Genomic DNA, 17,774 nt, shown 5'->3' on the forward strand with positions numbered 1-17,774 from the left:
CGTAGCCGAGGGGTTTCCATTATGTGTACTGCAGCCGTTCTCCGTGTGCTCACTCTTTCCTGCAGGCACAATTAGAGACCGACAGTGACAATGCCAGCTCGGACTAAAATGCTGGTTCTCCATGTTCTACTGATTTTCTTGGGCATCATCAAATGCCAGGATTTGCCAAGTAAGTAACCTAACTGCCTGAAGCTCTTTTCTTGTTAATTATTCCTTTATTTTGTTATTTTACATACAAAGATCTAAAAAGTCGGAAATGTTGCAAAATCATAGGAGGTCAGCATGAAGCCTTTATGTGTTAGGCCAATTTGCATCATTAATAGGGTTTTTTAATGTTTTTATTTATTTATTTATCTTTGCCACCAGAGGGCAGTACAGAGCTACTTCAGCCCAACCTCGTTATCTAGCCAGTGTTAAAATTTTAATATAAGAGAAATTCCCATTATCAAAATGGTTCGATGACCACTGAAATTATGAAAAGTGAACTATGTCACATTTGGTCTTTCATGATCCTTTGGCAGAGTCTACTGCATGAACCTCTTGGCTGTTAACACAATTGAACTAATGGTAATTTAGCTGCCAGAAACGCTATTAAATTAAGTCTGAAATATTTCCATTTACTCAGCAAGGCATTCATGGTCTTTTTGCAAATAACAGGATGATTAAATGTAAAACAATAGCAAGGTTGGATCTCCAGCGGTCTTCCTAAGTGTAACACCATGAAACTTACGTTAAGCCTCCTTTAATCAATAACAAATCAACCTCATCTGATTCCCTCATCAGATCTGAAGTTCACAGTGTTCTGCCAAGATGGCATACAGTGCTAATCTGATACTAATACACATACTGCATATAACATATTGCACTGCGCTGTTGTTTGATGTTGATGCATGATGTTTTGGTGCCATCAGCGTGTGTGTGTGTGTGTGTGTGTGTGTGTGTGTGTGTGTGTGTGTGTGTGTGTATGTGTGTGTATGTGTGTGTGTGTGTGTGTGTGGTGTGTGTGTGTGTGTGTGTATGTGGTGTGTGTGTGTGTGTGTGTGTGTGTGTGTGTGTGTGTATGTGGTGTGTGTGTGTGTGTGTGTGTGTGTTTGCCTTTAGGTTATGACCTCCTGGAAGAGTTCCGCCTGTCAGGGTCCAGAGGGGTGAGACAGGTAGCAGGATCTGAACCAGATGCAGTAGCGTACCGCGTTAGCCCCTCCCTGCACCTCCAGAAGAACACGAGGTACTCCTGCAACTGGCTTCAAGATCAAAATAAAGACAGCGGTCATTTTAATTGACTTTTCACGTAACACTAAGATACAGAGTGTGACAGAATGAATCTTCCACGTCACGGCCAAACAGATGCACTTAAAACATTGTTCTTGCTGTGAGAAGTCTGTGGTATGCACAGGTAGATAAAAGGGTTTGTTCAGGCCAATTTTCCTGCCTTGCCCAAGTGAGACAATGTTACAGTCTGACACGTGAGATGCGTGTAGCCACCTCTCCTTTTTTTTCCCTCTGAGTTTTCCACTGGTGCAGCTTTTCCACAGAGTGCAACCATGGCCTCCTCCAAACAACATTTTCAACGTCCCAGTGCCCATCAGTGCTGACGGATGCAGAGTCAATTAATGCATATATCATTATATTTCATCAAGCAATCAAACTGTCCTATGCACATTCTCCATGTGCAGTCAGGGCTCGCACGAGGGCTTGCGTGTCCTTAAATACCCCTACAACGTTACAATCTAAAGTACACGGGAGTGTGTTTTGGGGCCCACAGCATGTTTGTGTCGTGCCTCCGAAGCACAGCAGTAGATTCTCCATGTGCAGGGCTTTTCCTTTTTGCGTGTGGGCCAACTAAGCTGTCCTCAATGACCTCCCCCAGCTTGACAACCAAACCATGTTTACACATGAAGAGAGAAGAGCACATTAGTGCAAGTCAGCGGCCAAATGTGGAGGCGAAATACGATCGACGGCATTGAAGAAAACAAGAGAAGTTTGCGTGGGGGGCCTCCGTGCAGGTCTGCACATGGATGTAGACTTTGTGCAAACAGCAGCTGTTGGAAACATGAACTGCTGGTTTCGACAAAATTGCATCGCTCACAAACAAAGAAGAAAAAAAAAAGCACAGAAGCCATATTCGGCAAACCGACAGCAATGTTGAACTGTAAATAACAAAGCAGAGGACAAAAAGGGGCATGTGGTTTGTGTTAACGTGTGTGTTGAATTAAAGTGACTATACACAAAGGCAGAGCTGTGATTGCCTGGTTTTATGACGTTGCTGCCTGTCTACTGACTGCATTTCTTATTGTACAGGACTGCAAATATTATTGCGCTTGCGTTCACAGTTACAGGATCTGTGTCATAATCTTTCCCACTCAAACACTCAACGGGAAATGTTAAACCCTTCTGGGTCTCCCTCTCTGATCCACTCCAACTTTTTGTCCACTCAGTGACGTTTACCCAGATGGCCTGCCCGCTGACTACTCTGTCGTAGCCACTTTCAAGATGGCGAAGGATGTGGCAAAAGACTCCTGGGACCTCTGGCGTCTCAGCGATCCCGACGGTCAGGACCAGGCAGGGCTCCGCTTGCATGGTGACTCCCAGACCCTGGACTTCTTCTACCGTGACGCCGGGGGCACGCAGAGGCTGCGAACCTTCCATCATGTGGAGAAGCTGTTCGATGGCGAGTGGCACAAGTTGGCGCTCAGTGTGAAGGGGGACAGGGCCACACTGCTGTTGGACTGTGAAGAGGTGGGCGGTGAGCCGCTGGACGGGCCCAGGCCGGTCATTCGTGGGGGCCACGCCTCCATCGCCAAGAGGGCTGCCGCTGACCGCTCCGTGTCTGTGAGTGCTCTCGTATCTCCGCACTGCTGAGGAGATCTCCTCGCCACACCAGTCCTTTGGTTTGTTTTATGTGTACATTCACGTGGCATTAAAAGTCCTTCATGCAAGCGAAGGAAGATTTTTCATGCAAAATTGGTGTGCTTCGTTTTTTTTGCTTTAAATGTCAACATTACATGGTAGTGTCACGATTTAATACTTCTGTGAACATAAGGTTCAGATTAAGTACTAGTTGTATCTCAGCTGCCTACTCTGAATGTCTGTGTAACCATCTGGAGACCAAAACTATGCCTTTGGCAGCTTAAGCAATCTTCTTGTGATTGAGGATAAATGACTGCAGTAAAATGACTGTTTATCATGCAATCGGTGCCCAGCGACACAACATGGTTGAAGTAACCACCCCTTTGCCCCGTGATTATGCAGGTGGACCTGCAAAAGATGCATGTCTCCTGTGATGCTGACCAGCCCTACTCTGAAGGCTGCTGTGAGCTCTCCAATGTAGTAAGACAGTCACTCTTCTTCTCTACATGTGTGTGTATGTGTGTGTGTGTGTGTTTGTGTGTTTTCTTGCCATCTCTAGTCCAAGCCCCTAACTCCAACTCTCCTCCGCCTTCTCTCCACAGTGTGGAGGATATGCTGAAATCGGACTGACTGCTGGTAGAAGTGGAGCCTCCTGCAGATGCCTTCATGGGCAGCCAGGTCCCCAGGGGCCTTCTGGCCCAAAGGTAGCCCCGCCTACCCCAGGTCCATAAAGCCCTCTCTACGTACTACAGCCTGCTGATCACACTCCTGCATCCTTCCACAGGGTCACACGGGTCTGCCAGGAAACTCTGGGGAACCAGGCAGAGTGGGGAACTGGGTAAGCGCCGTAGCGCAAATCTCTCACCTACATGTAGGATTCCACCACACAGAAGCTGGGGAAACTCAGGGGGGATCTCGACGGCAGCTAATCGGGGTCCTAATAGGGGCTCGTTACACACCGGCGAGCAAACACCATGAATGGGCGGGTAGAGCAAGGTTCTAAAAACAAAAACAGAGGGAGGAGAGAAGAAAGGAGGGGAGGGAGGGGTTGAGAGGAGCAGGGAAGGAGCCCTGCCAGGGAGACGAGTGAAGCTGTGGAAAATGGCAGTGGGAGAATTGCTGAGTGAAGGCAGGATGGAAACAGCGCTGAGACCATGCCTCAACACCGTAAACACTGCGCTGGGATCAGGCCTCGCCTCAACACCGTAAACACTGCGCTGGGATCAGGCCTCGCCTCAACACCGTAAACACTGCGCTGGGATCAGGCCTCGCCTCAACACCGTAAACACTGCGCTGGGATCAGGCCTCGCCTCAACACCGTAAACACTGCGCTGGGATCAGGCCTCGCCTCAACACCGTAAACACTGCGCTGGGATCAGGCCTCGCCTCAACACCGTAAACACTGCGCTGGGATCAGGCCTCGCCTCAACACCGTAAACACTGCGCTGGGATCAGGCCTCGCCTCAACACCGTAAACACTGCGCTGGGATCAGACCTCGCCTCAACACCGTAAACATCGTAGAAGGACTAATTACAGCAGCCAATCCAGCCATTAATCAGTATATATTACCCCTGTTAGCATAAACCGCCGACGCATACACAGATGAGTAAATATGAACGCAGTGCATATGGTGCAGTCCATAACATGCATTCGTTTTTGTAGATAACGTGGACATTGGTCAGCATAATTTACGAATGATGATCGCCGACTTTTGATACATGAGATCGAATTGCGGTCCCTTCTTTGAACTAAAGGAAACTGTAACATGTGCCACCACAGTGCTTGGCTCCAGACATTTTGGGAGACAAAAATTCTGACCACACAGGAAAAGAATCCCAGCTCTGGTTCTGGTGGTGGTGGTGGGGGGGGGGGGGGGGGGGGAGTCTCACTTTGTAGTTTCAGTTCCAGCTCTTCCTTGTTTTATATGTGACAGGATCGGTCGTGTCTGCAGATGCTGTATAATTACACTAAATCAAATGTTTCTGAACACGGTCCAGCTTTGCAGTACACTTGTTAATGTTTTGACTGAGGTAGAATAAACAAAAAAAAATACAAAAAAAAAATATAGTTCTCTTGGCAGCTGACCAAGACTGTGTGAGAGAAGCCAGGCAACAGATTTGCAGGAGAGTGTTTCACAATGACCTTAATTAGATCATATGGCACACTGCGTCAGCCTCCAATTGTATACATTTGACCTATGTGAACCTCCCCAGGTGGTAGACATGACTCTTTCCACTCCACAGTTATGACTAATTTACATCTTTGATCCGCATCCAGTTCTCAGTGGTAAGCTCGAACAGAGGGCCATTTTTAAAACATGTACCAAGCACTATGTGCCTTCGTGAATATGGGTTCCACTTTATTAAAGTGGCCCATTAGACTGTCAGGGTCCCAGTCTCTTTCTGTTTCTTTCCTTCTTATGCCACACACACACACACACACACACACACACACACACACACACACACACACACACACACACACACACACACACACACACACTCACACTCACACACACACAAATAGCATCATGATGAATGCAGTTCTGGCTGTGCTTTGTAGGGGGTGAACATCTGGCTTGATTAACTCTTCGCAGACTGTGTTTGCATGTGTTTCACCGTGTTGTCAGCCTTCTGATGGCCACTGACTACATTTCCTACACCAGGACACACTGGAAAACCCTCTGCACTGGGTGGTCTGCATACTCCTGCAACACCCCCCCCCCCCCCCCCCCCCCCCCCTGATGTCGCATGCTCCTCTGTTCACAGATACTCTCTGTGTCCAGACTCGGTTTGCCCCTTTGAGGATCTCAAAACCAGGCTACTTACTTAATACATGCTAAGTGAAGAAGTGCTTGTTTAGGACTAAAGTGATTAGTCAAGGGGAAAACGCGGCCTTGGCTAAGGGAAACTAAAACACAGCCAGCTTCTCTGGTGCAAAGCAGCTGTCATGCGTCCATTTGATCAGGAACATTGAAGCATTCTTGTAATGGTTAAATACATGTCATTTAGCATCAGGCTTAGAGCAGTGACATGAAAAAGCAGAGGCTGCTGGGACATCTTAGTTGAAAGGATCAGTCATTATGTCCATGTTATTAAAGCTGATGACTTCCTGTAGTCTTCAGGGAGTATCCAGGAAGCGCTAAACTTAGACACATTTATGGTATTCAGCTGTCCATTGTTCTTTCATGTTGCTTATGCTAGTATAATTTCAACATATCCTGACTTCATGTAAAAAGCTCTTCACATTATTGGTCAACTTTGCTGGTCAAAGAGACGTCACTGTTCAACATTACTGGCCAAACAGAAGCAATGTTATTATTAAAAAACATTTATTATTCATAGTGAAGTAGTAAACCTTCAACACATCTGTAAATCTCAATGAATGTTCCTTATAGGGGCCACGTGGACACACTGGAGATTATGGAAACATAGGGGAACCTGGTTCTAAGGTAATGGTTATATTCCCATGACAAGAACTTGCTTTCTGGCATATTAGAAACCTACTCATCAACATAATGACTCCTGCAGATTTTTTTCTCTTTGCTACTGTACCGTCTATCTTCTGGTGTGTGAGGCACTATGGAAAGTTCTGTACAGTCAAATCTGAAGTGAACCGAATGTGTCCTCCATAGGGCGATGTCGGGATCAAAGGGGAGAAAGGAATGAGAGGACTGTACGGCCCGGAGGTGAGCCACCACCAGCGCCACACTCTCTTTGGCCTTTTCTCTTCCGCTTCGGCACGTTAGTGATGCCGACGTGTTGTTTTCCTGCAGGGTGAGAGAGGAACCAAAGGCTTGAAGGGCTTACCAGGTGCTCCAGGCCATAAGGTCGGGCGCGCATCAGAGACGCATCCTCAGAAAGGACACTGTTAATCATTTCCACATAGTCTTGTCAAAAAGCCTGGATAAGTGCAAGCGATGGGAATTTGTGTGCTTCTCATTTTCCAGTCACATATTTACAGTTTACATGTGTTACATATCTGCACCAGGGCATTTATTTCATGCAGTTCTTTCTTTTTATTGCATAATATTCTTTGAACAATGGTAGGGAGTACTGGGGACTCCTGGTGAGAGGGGAGAGACTGGGGTGCTTGGAGAGAGAGTAAGTTAGACCAGAATTAAAACCGTTTTACAGCCATATTTAAGGTCATTCTCTCGCAGTGGTTTGCGTTGCTGGGGATATTAAGTGACTCATTCACTCTTTGCCGCCTCTTCCAGGGTTCGCCGGGGGAGATGGGATACAGGGGGATTCCCGGATACCAGGGAGTGAAGGTACATTTGGTGCCTTGGCTTCTATAGTGAAATCTGTATTGTGTGGTCTGATTGTGTCATTGTGTTCATTTCATGTCCTTTACAGGGAGAAGAGGGCTTCTCTGGAGCTGAAGGGCCTTCAGGACAACGGGGCCTGCAGGTATGAAGAAGCTCCATGAGTTACCACAATGACACTTAAGTCCCCTGGACCACTCCTAAGTCCAAAATACGCCACCTCTGACCTCGGCCATGCATGTGATACTTGCTTCTGCGATACATGCGCCAAATGATTTATGTTTTAATGCATTTGGGTCCATGGAGAAATTCTCATGTGGTCATGTTTCTGGCTGTGGTTTTTGCTGTGCAAACAACAAGCAGCACTTGAAGGTTACGCGTTGGAGGAAATGTGCTGTGGAGATTAGGGTGGAGGCAGGGTGGGGGTTAGGGTGGAGGTACGGGGCACTTGATGGTCATGTTATATTAAGATTATTATTTTTAGGTAATACAACTACCGTAACTCCACTTTGAGTGTTGCTGTTTTCAAATTCCATTCAATAACTTTTATGTATACATGAATGAAAAGGGTTTTTACAGTTGGATATGTGAACATATATAATGAAGGAAATTAGGCTAAAAATGACATGAATCACAGTAAAACCAAAAGTAAATATGCTTGTGGGGTTCTGCAAGGTTGCATAAACAAACAGAAATATTAACCATTTACACCATTATTCCAAAATCACTTTTTTTTTTTACTTTTTTTTTATAACTAGCAGACATATGACTTGCTCTGAGATAACAAGTGGCATGATTATATGTACTGTGATCATCACAGTCTATTGACACGAGCAAACAGCAATTTTTGCTTTGTTTTTTTAAATTAGATGGTCATTTTTGATCTCTGTAGTGTTGCAGGTCTGATGACCTGGCTTAATACGAGTGTTCTCTTTTTGAACTACACTAGGGTGTTCTGGGGGACCCTGGTGAGAGAGGAAAATCGGGAGAAAAAGGAAAGCCTGTACATATTCCCCACTTCCTGAATTTTCACGTTCATTCAAAGCTATAATTCACTCGTAAGGTGATCAGTACATTTCTGTTCAGAGTGTATCGGTTGCGTTCTCACTGTTCCCAGGGCTTTCAAGGTCGGAAGGGAGGAGTTGGGGGACTGGGAGAGAAGGTACGCATGCTGCACACTACATGCACAACACCAGTTTACTACAAATAAATGTCCGTGCGTTTTGGACAGCGAGTGATTATTGGGTTTTGCTTTCCAGGGCATCATTGGTGATCCGGGTTTGCCTGGGAGGGACGGAGATCCAGGCATTGAGGTACGTGCTAATGAAATGAAACCGATCGGAAGGGTCTGATGGGTCTGATGGGTCTGATGGGTCCGACTGGTCTTCCTCCTCAACTCCTCTTTGCAACGTTGTACTGATCTGCTTCCTCACAGGCGTATCAAGGACCACAAGGGTCAGAGGGTAAAAATGGGAGGCTTGGCGAGAGGGTAACATCAATCTACCTCATAAATCTGTTCTGTAGGTCTTCCTGGCTGAAATATATGTGTACGAGGCTAAACAATCTAACCAACTGTATTTCATACAGGGTGAGAAAGGTGCTCAGGGCCCTCAAGGGAACATGGGCCCTCAAGGACACACTGTAAGTTTCCAGAGCCTTCCCTCAATGGCTACGTTCTGCTACCAAACATTATCACTAAACATAATCTGACTTTTTTCCCATAACAAAATAAACTGTGCCTTCTGGTAAATTTATAAAATGCTTAAATCTCCAGGGCCTGCAAGGTTACAAAGGCTCTGCTGGAAAACCAGGAAGACCAGGATTTATTGGACCCCCAGGAAGAACAGTGAGTGTTCCAGATAGACATTCCACAGCCCAGAAATTAAAGTTTATTCTCTCTAAAAAGTGCATTTCAGTCTAAAACATGACATTTTATCTCCAGGGACATGTGGGGTTACCTGGAAGACCAGGCCCAAAGGTAAACCAGTCACTTTACCACTAAGAGCACGGGCTCCAGTATGAGCACAAAAGACAACAATCTGTGACTGCTTGCAGTTATGACTGGATCATTGGATTTGAACCACAGAGTTAGCACCTTTTAGTTGTGCTCCTCAAATTGGAACAATAACACAAAGCTACGTGAAAACATGGTAGTTTTTCAGATGGAGCTATTGCATGCAGAAAATGTACATAAAGTCAAGCAGAAGGTTTAATGTAAAGTAAAACTCCTGTAAAACGTGTGCTTTTCTCTGCATGTTAAATTGGTGCGGTGTCAGGAGCAGACTCCATGCAGGGAACACTGCCGCTGGGCTGGATCGTATGACGATATGGGTTTAAGCGTTCGGGGATCCCCAAGCCCATTAAACTACTGTCAGAAGAGAAACTCCATGAATCTTATAAAAGCATAATTCATTGTGTATGACTCATACCTTCAGTCTCAAAGGCCTACAGGCAGACCATGCAGTGTGTTCATATTTTAGTGACACATTATGCATTCCACATCATTACATTATTGTCTTTATGCCGTTTATTTATTATTATAAATTTGAGTAGTGTAGCCTGCATCGTTGTTGTCACATTATCCATTTACGTAGACATGGTGCTCGAGTCCGAGGTCACAGGCGACCACAAAAGGGCAGTGTATAACGCACCCATGTGCTGTACGCGTATGAACACGCACGTGCTCCCTCGACAGTCTGGAATCTGTGCGTGTTTCAGCGGTGCAGTCACGTCTATCCCGCGCAGCACGGCAGTGTTTGGCCACACGCAGCCAGCTGGCGCTGAGAGCAGCCGTGCTGAAGCAGGTCCGTCAACTCCTGTGTTCTCTTAGCCGGATCGCCATCTCCTTCTTTTTCCATCCCTAAATTGCTTAAATCGAAAATGGCAGAGTAAAGACCCCTGTGAAACCTGTTCTTCAGGACATCTTCACACATGGGCACATCAAGGGTGTGAATGGATTTTTTTTAGCACAATTATATGACATATGAATGCCATGCTGCATATAACATGGCTTTTAGATACATAAACACAAAGCAACCCAATAGAAAGTGAAGGCAGCACAGACCCTCTGGCTGCACATGGGCTTCAAAGCCTTACCAACTATCCAACGTGACCACTGCTTGTATATATTACAGGGAGCCGCTGGTATTCCAGGAATTCAAGGTGTTAAAGGGCACAAGGTAGTAAAGTTTTAATTTGTTACATTTTATTATGCAGATAAGTATGTGGCATTTTTACACATAATTATTCCTTTTTCATTTTTTCATGCAGGGAGAGAATGGAAGAAAAGGCCCCAAAGGCAGAGTAAGACTTTCTTGATACGCTGGACTGTATCAGGAGTTTCAGTACATGTTTCACTTACGGTCTTATATTAGGTAGTGCTGCAGTTGAAGAGCAGACAGTGTCCATTCTAACCCAGTTTGCCTCAATGCTCTAACAGCTGTAGGACTGCAAGTTGATTATTCTGAGAAACCTGTATGTGCACAGATGTAACCGGTGGCAGCATCGTTGCTTAAACATGTGTGTTCCAAGCCTACCACGTGTTGCCAAGATGAATGGGATTTTTAGAGTTGATTTAATATGGTATATACTGTATAAAAGCTGTTTGTGTGTATTGAAGGCGGGGGAGAGAGGTGTGCCAGGACCACACGGGAGCCAAGGGAACCGAGGGCCAGCTGGAGAGCCCGGTCGGAAAGGCAGCGTAGGGACGAAGGGCGTCAGAGGAGACGGAGGGCCGCTGGGATTTCAGGGACCCCCAGGTCCACCAGTGAGTACAACCTGTGCAACTTTCATTGTGACCAACTCTGCGTTTATCAACCTCTCAGCAATGTTCATGGTGATGTTAACCCTTTGAATCCCACTAGGTCAAGCTACTGCACTATTGGGATGGTCTATGTGACCAGCAGGCTAGTTATCCGGTCTCATCATCTACCTGGCTTGTTCAGCTACCTGCTCGGTGTAACAGTTCTCATAATTGGGAGTTAATACATGATTGCAGATAGTGACTACACTGACAATGAGAGAGTAAAGTTCTGAATAGAAATAGTTAGTTTCCTGTTTGGATCTTGTATACTGGATCAATATACAATATACTTGTTTTTCAGAGTCGTAATGCTAAAATTATGTGGACTGTCTAGATTCTATATGTTAGTCTCTGCTGATTGTCAATGAGAAACAAACAGAATGATTTATATGGATGATAGTGAACTGTATCAGTAAAAGCACAAGTATGGCTTCAGTTTTATTGTGTAATAATCTATTCTGAACTGCATTACAGAAGGAATTAGGAAAATAGCTTCCAACCAACCATTAACCAACTCGAGGTCCTGTTTAGGGGTTCATAAAATCCATTCCTTTATATTCGCACCAACTCGTTATTACACACAACACTAGCACAACTTCAAAAGTTCAGTCTTCACGCCACTTGGCGTTGGAAGCATAAAACTCATTCTGGGTCAAAAGTGCTAGTAAACACTTTCTTGTTAGCTTAAGCTCTGCTGCTTGGGGCAAGGTTTTCATTTAATGCTGGCTGTAACATTTTGCTGGATGGTGAAATTACGGTGGCTATGTTTGTTTCTCCATCATTACACAGCTACCCAGTTTTCCTCTCTAAAACTCTAAGCATTTGTTTGGGAGCTGGGACAGAGCCAGTGATGGATGTGGTAATCTCTCTCACAGGGTCCCACACTCCCTGCCCAGCATGTTATAGAAGTCTGCAAGCGTGTGGTGCTGGAACAGATGTCCACCTTTGCCAACTCTGTGAAGCGAACGTGTGCTGCTGTGTGCCCGCTCTATGGCGATGTGCCCATGGGTGCGCCTGGTCGTCCAGGACAGAAGGGACCACCTGGACTTCCTGTGAGTTGCCCACACATCAGAGTGGATGTGAAAAAACTGAGGTCTGGAAATGAGAACCTATAGATGGTTTGTTTCAGACATCTTAAACCATCAATTTTTGTAGATAATAATAATAATAATAATAATTTGTTAGATAATAAGAAATAGTAATATATTAATTTTTTCATTGTAAATGGGAAGAACAACATGGTCCATACAGCAACATCCCCAATATTCCCAGAGTTTGAGATGTTCATGGTGTGTAGGCCTCTAGAAATCATATAGTGCTTGCCGCATTGCTTGGAATGCCACATGTATTTTAATTTTTAAAATGCAACATGTTGGGTTTTAGGAAAAGTGCTATAAGAATTAAGATATTAGCGTTTCCAACTCTCCATGAAAACAAATAGGAAGTTGGGGGGGGGGGGGGGGGGGGGGCACTTATCCTGCGCTGAACAGTTCTTGGAAATCCCTCTACACTGGGGGGGGGGGGGGGGGGGGGGGGGGGGGGCACTGGAGAAATCCCTCTACACTGGGGGGGGGGCACTGGAGAAATCCCTCTACACTGGGGGGGGGGCACTGGAGAAATCCCTCTACACTGGGGGGGGGGGGCACTGGAGAAATCCCTCTACACTGGGAGGGGGGGGCACTGGAGAAATCCCTCTACACTGGGGGGGGGGCACTGGAGAAATCCCTCTACACTGGGGGGGGGGCACTGGAGAAATCCCTCTACACTGGGGGGGGGGCACTGGAGAAATCCCTCTACACTGGGGGGGGGGCACTGGAGAAATCCCTCTACACTGGAGTGGAAAAGCCTTTTCCATATTTTTAAGGAAATCTATTTTTTTTAAGATGTTTTCAACATTTGCACTTGAGAAGTCCAAAAATTCACTCATGTCTCAAATGCAGGCATGAAAAAAGCAGAAAGTTGTAAATTTGACAGTTGTGAAAGCCTTCAATACAGGCTCTTTTGAATTCATTCTTTTTTGTGACCTCAGACTATTTCTGCATTAGTTTCGTGCATAAGGTTTTGCATTATTATGTGGAATAGACATTGGTAAATATTGGGCATTTCAGTCATGATACAGATCAGTATTTACAACTGACTTCCTATCCATAAATACTTTACATTTAATCTGAATGGTGTTTTAGGGTGAGCCTGGAACTGATGGTGTTGATGGAGAAGTTGGACAACAAGGATTTTATGGGGAGCACGGTGACCCAGGCAGGCCAGGAGAACGAGGTAATGCATACTATCATATTATAATTACTTATTACATATTATAATTACTTATTACATATTATAATTACTTATTACATATTATAATTACTTCCATCACTTGATAACTGGTAAAACTAAGTACGCACTATAGCTCCTTGAATCAGGGTGGTCCTGTACACAGCTTTCTTATGCTTACGATTTTAAATAAATGTTTCCTTTAATGCCACAAAGACTGATGTGTTCCATATACTGTGGAAGTTGTGAAACTGAGAACGTAGCCCCTTTTTGCATTATTTGAATGTCAGCAGCAGTGTTTTCTGTGCATTTGCTTAATGAGAAATGCCTCTCTGGGGGTTAAAGATGATCAAGTGAGTGGCCCAAATGAATAATTCACTAAATTCTTGGAGTTGTTGTCTCTCATAACGGTGCATTTGTCAGGTATAGAAATATAAGGAAATATACAGCTGGGGCAGTTTCCTTGAATAAAGACAGCCAGCATCTGTCAGCAAATACGGGTAATAAGTGCATTACACACAAACATCTGTGTGGTGTCTATGCCAAATAGCATTAATAAGATTGATGAATGCAAAGATACATTCAAAAGACATTTGAGAATGTAGTGTTTAGAGAAGGATTAGCTCCAATATTACCTTGTTTTGTTTTGACGCAAAATGAGATATGAAAGGTGAAAAATGAAAGCAATATGTGCAGATGGTTAGTGTCGGTGTCCATGGAAATCACACTGGGAACATAAATGTTGGTGTTTAGAGTGGGCCTGAGATACTGGATACACCTGTATAACTGAAAACTAAGTCAAGAGGGTAAGTTGGTTTTAGAGGCATTTTGACATGATAACTTGAAATATAGTGCAACATATTATCACAATGGGACACTCCCTGATATGGATTTCCCCAAGTCCCCTTCACATCCGTAAAATGAATTATGCATTTTACTGGTGATAGTAATGGTTTTTGGCCTGGAGTAAAATCTATGGTCAAGAAAACTAAATCATATTTACAAGTGGTTTAGCTTTAGAAATGACAATAGGAACCTACATGGCAGTTGGTTAACATGAACAGTATGTTCTAACATGGCAGCTCTTTCATTGGGCATGCCATAGATATATTACTATATTTTTCCTCCTAGGTGATACAGGCGAGAAAGGAGACAGGGGTCATAAAGGCTATGGCTTACCCGGTCACACTGGAGATCAGGGACTAAAGGGTAAGTTCACCTCACACAGTATATCAGTTACTGCATATATGGGGATCTGCTTTACCCTGCTATACATGATAGTGATTTTAAAATGTGCTTAATCATACTGAATTAGTTATATTACACTAATAAAAATATATTTATATGGACTCACTTATCAGTCAAGCTATTAGATATAAACTTGAAGAATAATATTTCCAGGTCATCGAGGGCGACCTGGAAGAGCTTTTGATGGGCGTCCTGGTCAGATGGGAGAAAGAGGCCATGTTGGACAGCCAGGACTCAGAGGTCATCCTGGACTTCCTGGGGTCCCTGGAGTCTGCTTGACCTCAGGGTGTGCTTTACTCAATGCAACTACCAACTCCCAGCAGTTAGCCCAACGTTCACCTCAACGCTCACCTCAACGTTCACCTCAACGTTCACCTCAACGTTCACCTCAACGTTCACCTCAGCGCTCACCTCAGCGCTCACCTCAACGCTCACCTCAGCGTTCCCCCCAGAGGTTCAGGACACGCCCATGAAGATGGCCAACAAATGCAAAAATTGTAAGAACGCTCAGAAAAAAAAACTATTAATTCCATTTGTGTGGTGAGAGAATAAATAGTGTAAATATATAAATACATATAGCTATACACTCTCCATTAACTGTAATACACTGATGTCTGCAAGCGGGTGGTGCCACCTTTGCCAACTCCATAAAACGATCGTGTGCTATAATACATTTTAAATGATTCTGTGGCAACTGCTGACAAATTATTTGCAAATAATAGTTTTTGAATGACAATGTAAAATTCTGTTTATAATTAAACTAAGAAAATGATAAATTTTGGATGCCAGTTAGGTTTTCATCATTTTATGTATGATTTGGTTTTTGTTTGTTTTTTTTTAAGAAGTTCTCCCAGCACCTTTTCGTCAGTAAAGTCCACTGGTTCTGTGTAATAGTTGCACATTGTCTTTATAAATGGTCATGACCCTGAACTTCATAATGCATTGTTGCATGACTGCTGTACTGTATAGTCATGTGTACTTAGCAATTAGGCTTTGAGGATTCTACAAAATGAACTATATGCATTTACACAAGGAAAGGATTGTGATTTTTGGTATGTTATGCATTTTGATGGACTTTTGAGCCTGATAAAGATTCAAAGCTGAACCCTTAAGCCCCCAGTCCAGTTTCAGTGGAAATTGAAGACTGCAATCTGTTCTTTCAGTCTCCAATTTCCAACCAGGGGCATCTACAACCATCCTGGATGGCCAGGAAGTCCAAAATAGGACTGTGGTGCAGCAGCACACTACTGGACCCAGAGGTCATCATTAATCTGTATTAGAGGTTAACAACACTATCTGAATCTCTGCACAATGCTGCTTAAAATTACAGTCAAGAGTAATCTTGTTAAAACACATTGAATTGCTTCACACTGTTGTTTTGGAGGTCTGTTTGACATGATCTTGGTGGAGCTCCTTGGTGAAGATTTCCTAGTATTCCAAGGAGTCTCTATGAATCTTAGGAATAGTCAGAAAGCGCTCTGGTGTGACTTCTCGTAAAGCTGCGCTGAATCCTTCCATGGAAACTCTTATGATTATTCTCCATCTCTCCCACTCCATTCTCTCAGTCAGTCCAATCAGTTGGTTTCAGCTACACATTCCTCTGATCTCCAATGCTCCCCACAGACAGGGTTATGTTAATTGCCATTTAATGTGTGGAATTATAACCAATTACTGCTGAAGCAAGGGGTCCAGTGAAAACAGAGAAGAGTACTGAAATATGTCATTGGGTCATTGGTTGAGCCCATATACCATGGCCACAATGACCTTAGATTAAAAGGACAACAAACATTTAATATGCTGTTTTATACAGGAACAGTGCTTAAAAGTTTATACAGGCAATCCACATTAAACACTAATGTGGCACAGTATTAATGTTTCCCTTATCCAAGGCTTCTATTCCTTTCATCTTATAAATATAACATTTCATGTTTTCTCAACACTTGACATGTATTCCAGAGTTTCCACAGTCAATAGTTGTAGACCTAGATCCAAACTACATAACCATTCCAAAACTCTCCATTTTTGCTGTTACACCCCACTGCTATTTTTTCCCATTCAGGAAACAAGCATAACCTTCACCTGGCAGTGATGACTTTGCATTTGACGTTCAGACTTTTTTCAATGGAATATGCAGTCTTACCAACCCAGCTGTACTTTTCAGTAACCAGGGAGCCAGAGCGAGTACTCCCCCAAACATCCAAAGAGGACTCTCCCCATTTTCCAGGCATTCTCCTTTACATACATCAACGACAGCCCCCAGACCCTCTGACTAAGCACCGTCAAGGGGATATATACCCTGCCAAAGACAACAGGTGGACCTTTGCAGAAGGGTGTGTTGTCAGGGAGTCAGGAGCAGTATTTAGGAACAAGACTGGGCCCAGGCAGATTTAGCGATGACGTGCTTTCAATTGAGCATTTGAATAGCTGGGTCTAGGAGGGCAGAATAAAGAAGCATGCTTAATCTGCTGCTTGACAGGTGTTGGTGTTCTCAAAATTGACTGCAAAGGAAGTGGAGTGCTTCCCAGAGGATGTGGGTGATGACCCCTTATGATTTGAGAAGATGGAGGCACTTGGTCTGTGGGAGGAGACTAAAGCGTTCACCTTCTGGCTCATTCCTGCACCTCACATGTCTATTCAATCAGACACGGTCCAGCAGGGACACCACGTGGACAGAATTCATTAGATAAGGCTTTTCATATAAACTCTTGTAGTTTCAGTACTGAAAGCCTGTGTATTAACCCAATACTCATAAAAGTACAGATAATATTACTGGTCAATATATCTGCAAGACTAAGAAAGAGGCAGTCATGGTCTGGTGGTAGGGAATTTGTCTTGTGACTGGAGGGTGATGGGTTTGATTCCCAGGCCTGAGGTCATGACTGAAGTGCCCTTGAGCAAAGCACCTAACCCCAACTGCTCCCTGGGTGCCGGGCTAGGGCTGCCCACCGCTCTGGACATGTGTGATCCACAGCCCCCTAGTAATCACTAGTGTGTGTGTGTGTGTGCACCACAGCCCCCTAGTAATCACTAGTGTGTGTTGTCAACCCACGAATGAATAAATGCAGAAGACAAATTCTGATAGGGGTGAAAATCACAAATGACAAAGTTAAAGTTATGCTGTTATAATCCACCAAAATACTTTAGCAGTTTCATGCTTATGGATTATTGTAATGGATGGACATGGCAGGAGTGACGCAAACACAAGATTTGAATATTTAATAACAAGCCTAACTCAGTACAAAACACGAGGAGAGGAACAGGCAACAATCAGACACTAAGGATGGGGATGATACCAACGTTAGTACTAAAGACACTACAGGGAACAATGTGAACACTTGGGA

The 17,774-nt window shown here is 44.3% G+C and overlaps 1 protein-coding gene across 1 annotated transcript; it reads left to right on the forward strand.

The window, feature by feature from the left end:
* Positions 1-48: 48 nt before the first annotated feature.
* Positions 49-16,047, forward strand: LOC143476990 (uncharacterized). The gene is made up of 26 exons (XM_076975418.1): positions 49-169; positions 1,102-1,225; positions 2,436-2,829; positions 3,250-3,327; positions 3,450-3,551; positions 3,632-3,685; positions 6,246-6,299; positions 6,483-6,536; positions 6,624-6,677; positions 6,898-6,951; positions 7,068-7,121; positions 7,207-7,260; positions 8,065-8,118; positions 8,233-8,277; positions 8,375-8,428; positions 8,551-8,604; positions 8,703-8,756; positions 8,890-8,961; positions 9,058-9,093; positions 10,250-10,294; positions 10,386-10,418; positions 10,735-10,881; positions 11,793-11,969; positions 13,101-13,191; positions 14,317-14,394; positions 14,587-16,047. Exons 1-26 carry the CDS (start codon positions 91-93, stop codon positions 14,904-14,906), a joined length of 2,415 nt encoding a protein of 804 aa, XP_076831533.1. The 5' UTR covers positions 49-90; the 3' UTR covers positions 14,907-16,047.
* Positions 16,048-17,774: the final 1,727 nt, after the last annotated feature.

This window comes from Brachyhypopomus gauderio, chromosome 15 (assembly GCF_052324685.1).
Source record: "Brachyhypopomus gauderio isolate BG-103 chromosome 15, BGAUD_0.2, whole genome shotgun sequence".
Classification (NCBI taxonomy): Eukaryota; Metazoa; Chordata; class Actinopteri; order Gymnotiformes; family Hypopomidae; genus Brachyhypopomus; species Brachyhypopomus gauderio.

What these genes read in the sequence shown, in the direction of transcription:
- LOC143476990 (XM_076975418.1), top strand. Translation starts at nt 91, where the DNA reads ATGCCAGCTCGGACTAAAATGCTGGTTCTCCATGTTCTACTGATTTTC. An exon ending in CCGCTGACCGCTCCGTGTCT is followed by an intron (nt 2,830 to 3,249) that starts GTGAGTGCTCTC and finishes GTGATTATGCAG; the next exon opens with GTGGACCTGCAAAAGATGCA. An exon ending in TTGGACCCCCAGGAAGAACA is followed by an intron (nt 8,962 to 9,057) that starts GTGAGTGTTCCA and finishes TTTTATCTCCAG; the next exon opens with GGACATGTGGGGTTACCTGG.